Source organism: Grammomys surdaster, unplaced genomic scaffold (genome assembly GCF_004785775.1).
Source record: "Grammomys surdaster isolate TR1022 unplaced genomic scaffold, NIH_TR_1.0 170, whole genome shotgun sequence".
Lineage (NCBI taxonomy): Eukaryota > Metazoa > Chordata > Mammalia > Rodentia > Muridae > Grammomys > Grammomys surdaster.
The window spans coordinates 10,521,592-10,529,720 of NW_021604618.1; the positions used below are offsets into that span (position 1 = coordinate 10,521,592).

At 36.8% G+C, this 8,129-nt stretch overlaps 1 protein-coding gene across 1 annotated transcript in view; it reads left to right on the forward strand.

Annotated features, from left to right (window-relative positions):
- Positions 1 to 8,129, forward strand: part of Dcdc1 (doublecortin domain containing 1) — a 63,224-nt gene that overhangs the window by 4,141 nt on the left and 50,954 nt on the right. The window contains exon 2 of the mRNA XM_028766968.1: positions 2,799 to 2,977. Coding sequence (XP_028622801.1) covers positions 2,799 to 2,977 — 179 coding nt within the window. The remainder of the gene's footprint in view (positions 1 to 2,798; positions 2,978 to 8,129) is intronic.

The window sequence follows — 8,129 nt, forward strand, 5'->3', positions numbered from 1 at the left end:
TTCATTAGCCTATGATTAAAAAGCAAGAGGAACTAAACTCTAATGAGAGCAGCACTCACTTTATGGTGTTAGGAGAGTAAAGACTGAACTGTTAGGCATTAGGTAGAAGGACAGGCAGGACAGGCTGCTGAGGGGTAGAGTGTATTCCTAGCATGCATATAGTTCTGTATTTGAGCACAATCCCATAAAAAATGGAAAAATTAGGAAGAAGGAAATAAAATACTAAATTATAAAACAAAAATTGACAGACTAGACTAGATGGCACATGTACACAGAAATATCAAAACAAAAAAATATGTTCTTTGAAAATATCAAAAAATATATATACACAATTATATTTACTAAGAAAATTTGGATAAAATGAAACAATATTAAGAATAAAATAAGATATATATCTCTGGTTACATAATCATTATATATTATGTAAATATAATAAAGGGATATTACAAATTTCCCTTTAATATATATGTACAATATGTTACATATGTTGTACATAATATATATATATACATATATATGTATATGTATATATATATTATAAATAAAGGGATATTATAAATAACTTGGTTAAACACTCAAATTTTTGGACAAAAAGCAGTATGTTAAAAAGGAGTCAAGAAGATACCAGAAGTGCTGGTGTTGTGGCTCACTGGGTAAAACTATTTGCCACCAAACCAGATAACCTGAGTTCCATCCCCAGGACACATACGGTACAAGAAGAGAACTGAACTGACCCTGGTAAATTGTTCTCTGATTTCTAGCACACTGTTGCACACACAATACTCACGCCCACAGTGCCCTCCCAACAAAAAAGTAAATTCTAATTAAAAAGAACCACAAACTAAGATGGTCACCAGCCATGGAAAAAGATAAAAGTTAAGTCTTCCCACAAGTACACCATGACATAGCTTTCCTGATTCATTTTTATCAAATCCAGAAGAAACAAATAATTCAGAATTCAAAAACAAAGAAAGTCTTACAATTAACTTTACAAGGCTAGGGAAACATTGATGCCATCTTTGATGGAGATAATATAAGACATTTATATGTTAATTCTCATTGCAAATATTTGCAAACATCCTAAGGAAAATATTAACTAATTGAATTCAACAATCTATAGGCATTTCTGTACACCATTACTAGTTTGAGTGAATGCCAGTTGACCTTTAACCAGGAATGTAAGCTTAGTTTACAACAAGAAAATTAATTAATGTGATTGATGCATAGATGACGAAAATCAGCACAAATTCATTCAAAGGAGAGTTCCATGGCACAACACACACCTAGCACTTTACAGGGATTCTTCAGATCAAAGCTTAGTTATTCCCCATGCTACACTCGGTCTCTGAGCTACTACCATACCTCATCTCGCATCCTAAAACACATCATATTGAGAAATCCTTCATCTTATATAGAATGTTTATATCCCAAACAAACTTTGAGAAGCCGACTTAAATGTGCATGAAATGGCAGAGGGCCAGCAAAAGCCGATACACAGAGAAGAACAAAATGGAGGAGCCTGGACTATGGGAATATCAAGATTTACCTTGTAGAGAATGTCACCAGACACAACGATACTGTGCAAGGTAGACAAACTGACATGCTGAAGAGAATGGAACTCACAAGACCTGTGTGGAATTATGACATTTTCTTCAGAATGGACATTACAGATGAATGGCATATGCCACGAGGCCAGTTGTTAATGCAGTTGGAAGGAAAGAAGGAAAAATGACAGGAAGGAAAGAAAAGGAGGTGTGGGAGCAAGCTTGGATGTCCCTGAATATCATCTTCATCACTGTTTCTTCCATTTACTCTTGCTTCATTTAGTCTCTGTGGATAGCAATTGTATTCCACCCACGGTCATCCCAGCTGTTTGTCACACATTATGTTCCACTAATCTTTATATCTGCTGTGCACAACCTACCTATCCTTTGCAGGATTCTTATCAGTATAGCTGTATCCCTGCACCCAAACAAATGGAATACCCCAACTGGATTCACACATTAAGGCTTCAGGACTGTTGTGTGGCCTCACTGTGTAAGGGTCTCCTCTTATGAGATCCCCTGTGGCTCCTACTTTCATTACTGCAAGGTTCCAGTTGATTTCCAAATAAGTTTCTGGTGTTCTTAAAAGTATATATATCCTGTTGAAGTTATAGTTTTATTTTTGTGCTTAAAATAAATAATTAGTAAACATTTGAAGAATATATAAATCAATAATACGAGTAAAAGCATAGATGAATAGATATAAAGTCACTAAATTGTACAATCCAAATGTCTGAAATGTCTTCATCTTATCTCCTTGTCTTATTATGTTCTTAAATATCCCCTCGGTGAAGTCTTCCCTGCCACTTTGATGCAGTTTAAGATGAAATTATTTCAGACTATTGTAAAATTCCTTTTCAAACATTTTCCTTTCCTTTTTAAAAACACTTCACTCAAAAGCAAAACCAAAGATACTTAATGTTAATTCACTTCTACTTTTCTAGAATGTTTCTTTCCACTTTTCAGAGTGTTTCTATCCTTTGATACTTAAAAAAAAAATCAATTTGAAATAAAACGTTAGCTACTTTAAAAAGTGATCAATTTTAAATTAAGAAAAATTACTACATGTCTTCTTTTACCTTGTAGAGAAACAAACAAATAACAACAAAACAAACAAACAAACAAACAAACAAAACCTAGAACTCTTTGGAATGGCTCAGATATTCCATAAATGTCTGCAGAATGACTCAAGGATTAGAGGCACAACCACTCATATTATTTATTGCTCTTATGTATTTTTATGTCTTCTTGAAGGAATTTGACTGGTCAATAGAAGGCCTACTGGACCTGAGCAGCTCTCCCATGAAGAGGCCGGTAAGTAAGACACCAGAGCAGCGTGTCTCTGTACGACTCCGAGTTTTAAGGAATGGAGAAAAGAAAAACATCAGATCCCTGGTGATCGGCCTGGACAGCTCATCTGGATGGAAATCACAGTAAGAGCAACAACCTGTTCACACTCACCCTTCAGAATACTTTTCAGGTTTTATAGATGAGTCTCTTCATCCTCAGTGTTTTCTGGAGGAAATACATGCTTATTTATGAAAAGGGCCCTATTTGAAGATGAAAACATTTGCACAATTTTATTTAGTTCCTGTATCAGGTGCTTAAATTGATCTCTTCTGTTTTTATCTAAACACAAACAGAAAAGTAAGTCAGAAACGAGTGGCTGAAATTTAAACAGCTCTCTGTATTTTCTTTTTTGTTGTTGTTGTTCAAAAGATAAGCTTTATGTGGAGTATATTATAATACACACACACACACATCACACACACATACACACACACAGTGATTGACTGCTACACATGCTGGTAAAAGACAATTAGGTGAGTACCTACTGCACACTGACCAGAGGGTAAAACCACTTCTCAATTCTGACTAATTTAACCCCACATACATTCCTCAATGCCTGTAGCTATTTCTGATTACCACTATTGAGACAATGCTGGTGGCATCCAGTTAGAGATTCTGGATAGCACCTTACAAGGTGCTAAGGCTTGCTACAGCCCCAAATGTCAACAGGGCCAAAGTTGAGAATTCTGGGATACGGCAGGATGGGGATCACTAATAGTTCTCTGTATTTTCAACGAGCACTTTTGAGTTTTGCTAGTGTGCATAGAAATGAATGAACTCAAAACGTGCTTATTAAATTTAGCTTTGAAATTGCTTAATTGTTGTAATAATTATTCGTATATCTTCGGGTTAAGAAACACAGTTCTCTGAAGTGCTAGGAAAGCATTGATCTGTAGTTGAAAGTTACCCTGAATTCAAATAAAACCATCCCAAACATCGCATATTTCTCTACCACAAGAGACAAATCACCTGCTGCATGTTTCTATTTTATGACAAAGGGAATCTGAATCTTGGATTGCCAAAAAGCTTTGATGGAAAGAATGAGTTAAACACATTGTTTCTCATATAATTACCAGCAATGTTACCCCCTGACCCTTCCTCTGAGATATTAGGGTATCTGAGGCTGCTGATAATAGTTTAATATTACTCTCTTCACATCGATTAAATATACTTCATACATCACTGAACAATGAGTAACATCCAGATTGGCTGTCCACTGAACTGCCTGTAAAGATGATAAAGTAAAGAATTAATCTTCAAAGTAAAGTCAAGCCTGAAATTGAAATCTTTGACGCATACATCTCATAATTAGCTCATTCAGCTTGCTGTAAGATGCGAGGGCAATGCCCTTAAAAAGGGTCTGACTTTTTCTAAACACCCGAAGTTAACACATCATCCATCCTTTCTACATTTATTCATTTTTCTTATTTTTTATCTTTAATTGTAATTATAAGTTATATACAGATAACATCCTATAACCTTATGTTTAAAGTGCTCAGCTCATTAAAGGAATTCAAAAGTATTTAGAGAAGTTGGCAAATTTGAACAACTTTCCTGGTGGAGAGTGTCTGAATGCTCTGCTCACAGAACAACATGTCTTGATTCATCAAGCATTCCGACATTAGAGAGCCACTTGATCACCACCTGGATTACTTTTACCCAAATAATTAAAATACGGTGGCTTTCACTTGGCAAGAAAACCCTTCCAAACACAGAAAATGTTCCTTTGCTGACTGAGACACTTTTGTGCAGGATCATCTACAACAAACCCCCAGCTGTGTGGAAATACTTGTTAACAAAAGGTTTAAATAGAGGACTCTCAGTGAAGGAATAAGGACATCAATCCAGCCACAATCAGTCCAAAATGTGTCCTGCTACAAGATGTACAGGGACAAAGATGGAACAGAGATTGAGGAAATGGTCAACCTATGACTGACCCAAATTGAGACCTATCCTCTGAGAGCTCAGCCTAGCAGCCTATGGAAACAGATGCAAAGTCCACAGCCAAACATTAGGCAGAGCTTGAGCAATCTTATGGAAGAGTTGGGAGAAGGATTGAGGGGCCCGAAGGGGTAGGGACTCCACAGGAAGACCAACTGAGTCAACTAACCTGGACCCTTTGGGGTTCCCAGAGACTGAAACACCAAGCAAAGAGAAAGCATGACCATCTGTAGAAGGTACACACTGGAGTCTGTGGAATGGCATACCAAAGTTGGACAAATTATTGGGCTTCCTTTAATATTAAAGTTTAATATTTTTCAGAAGAAAAGATTTTACTGACACATGGAATACTTTGCTCTCATTAACATGTAATTTTATTTATTTATTTATTTATAAAAAGTTGAGCTATTGTGAATGTATATATACATACACACACTCACACTCAAGACACACACACACATATGTGTGTCGTGTGTGTGTGTGTGTGTGTGTGTGTGCTAGAATAATGATAGAAATCCATTTTAGCACTGTCTTGCTCTGGCCACAAGCTGACCTTCAGCCATACAACAACTCACTGTGGACGGTGTTAAGGGTTTGCTGTTGGTATTGGTTCCATCATCTACAAAGCCAGAGGACAGCACCTACCTCTATATACCATTATCACCTGCTGTGTAGTTGCTTCTTCGCTCAGTATGTGTGCTGCCTGCTTTGTCACATCAAGGAATAAAGCATTAGAGAGACCCTTTAATGCCATCATTAAAGGCCTATAGTACGTGCCAAAGCAGTGCTCGCAAATGATTAACTGTATTTGATCTGTTTTTCATTTCCTAAAATGCATCAGTTATTAAAACTGCACAGAAAAGTCCACTGACTTGAAAATTGGAATGAAGCTATATTCCAATCAAGTATTCTTATTCTGATCATCATTGCTTAAAATTTGTTTAGGTATAGATTCATAGTGGAAATAAACAAAACATTACAGGGAAAATTTATGCCATCTCTTGTTAGGGTCCAGGAATCACCCCCAGAAACCACATGAAAGCCAGTCTCAGTCAGACTGGGGTAGTTTATTGAATGCACACCCCAAGACTTGTCGATTGGGGCCCATAGCTCTGAAAGCTATCAACCTCAAATATTTCTCAGTGCCAGCTTATAAAGGCTAAAACTGCAAAACCCACAATGAGCTCATAGACAGGTGCTGGAAATGCTGCCTGGTGGTTGGCTCTGACTCAAGCTACTTTAGACATAAGTGTTCATATTGACCTTTAATTTGATGAGTCCTAGGTGATGCTTATGGTTGTGGAATTTCATAAGATTAACAAACCCATAACATACAGAAAATAACAGGATATATGGTCAGCATGACGCTGCTCTGAGACAAGTTATTTTTCAGTGTCAATGACTGATAGACATATTACAGCAACAATATGAAATAGCTAGTGGGCTTGGAACAAAATGGCTACAGCTATGCTAGCAGGGCAAGCCTCAACACTCTGAGGTTTTTTTCCAAGCAAATAGATTTACATTTCAGAATGTTTAGCACTGTGAGAAAAATAATGAACTAATGTAGATATATTTTCTTACATAAATCACTCAAAGAATACATGTTTATTTAACATGCTGTATTATTGAGTATACAGTATAATTATTTATTTAATTATGAAATGTGAAGTTTAATCTTTAACTGTGTTAAAATTTGAAATTTTATCTTTTAAAAAAGGCAGATTATTGGGAGCAAATTGTGATAAGTTAATGTCTCACCATTTGTCCACACGTTAAGACATGCTGTAGCTAATCCAATGTCAAGTACCATGGATGTTTCTTGAATTATTTGTTTCAGAAATGTTAAAACTGAAAGGAAAGAGAAAAGCCATGCCCTGAACTATTCTGAAACAGAAAGAAACCAAATTGAATTCCACCACCTTTTGGAGAGGTAAATGTTTACTCTTTGAAATGCAAAGGTGTTTTGTGTGTGAGTACTTGAGTGGTCATGCATACCAGATAGCACACAAAACATTCCTTTATATAAGGTGTAAATGCAACAATTATAGACAATTTAATCATATGTGTGTGTGTGTGTGTGTGTGTGTGTTCACGTGTGATGTGATAGGAAGTCAAAGCTATGCAATCTGCCCTCAAAATTCAATTGGAAATTCCAGAAACAAGAATAAAAGAGGCCTGGCATTTGACTATAGATAATCTGCCTTCAGAAGATACGTTCATAATTATGTTTTAGAAACTAGTTATTCTCTACTCTGCATTTTGATATTGGCTAGCATGGAACTAGTAAGAGGAAAGAGTGAAAAGAAAACTCCTTACCTTAGCCCTCCACAACTTTCCCAGAAGGGACAAATTCAACACTAAAACTAGGATTCCAGAACAGGGTAAAGGATAAAGGAAGATTAATTAGCTACTCACTCCTCCTCTGTGACCCAACTGTCCTAAAGCAAGATGTTCCCACAGGTGAACATTCACTCTAGAAAAATATGAGTGAGGGACCAGAAGCTGGTATACCACGGGCTGCACTGTAAGTGCACAGATGTCCAGAAAAATGACATGGCATTGGAATAGCTCTTTCAGTATCAGTTAAACAGAAGCAAGGTGATCTCATCAACTACTGTGAGTGAGGAAGCTCACTCAGTGTCCACTGGTCCATCAACTGGAGCATGAGATGATGTACTTCTTACTGGCTTATTTCATTTAATGGATCCCTCTCAAAGAAATAACTAGTCTCATGATCTGCTTAATTGTTGCAAACTGAGGTAGGAAACAGGAGTTAGAAATGCTTCTCATCTGTGTCTTGCTAAGAAGCACAGAGTCATTTCTAACTCAAACATTGGTACATAATAGCATCAGCAATGTATAGTAAGATCTTTTTCATCTCAACCATACTGTTTAGGAACTGGCCCAGCATATCTGTTAGCTCCATTTCTCCTTCCCTAGGGTTTAGGTATGGCTAAGGGCAACACACCTATGCTCCAGTACCTTCAGTGGCCTCCTGCTGTCCATGAATGAAAATACAAGTATGTTATTCTAGAATCCCAAAAACCTCCAAGCTGCTCCTGTCTTCTTTCCAGGCTCATCAGATCCTTCAACCCATTCATACACTGAGGTCCAGCCTTGACATTTCTATTATATTATCAATTATATTTTTTCTTGAGCATTTCATTTCCACTTTCCTTCTCCCCCCAACTTCTCTTCTCCTCTGTCAAGTTCATGACCTTTCTTATTCTTCTGTAATTATTTTACACACACACACACACACACACACACACACACACACACACACACACA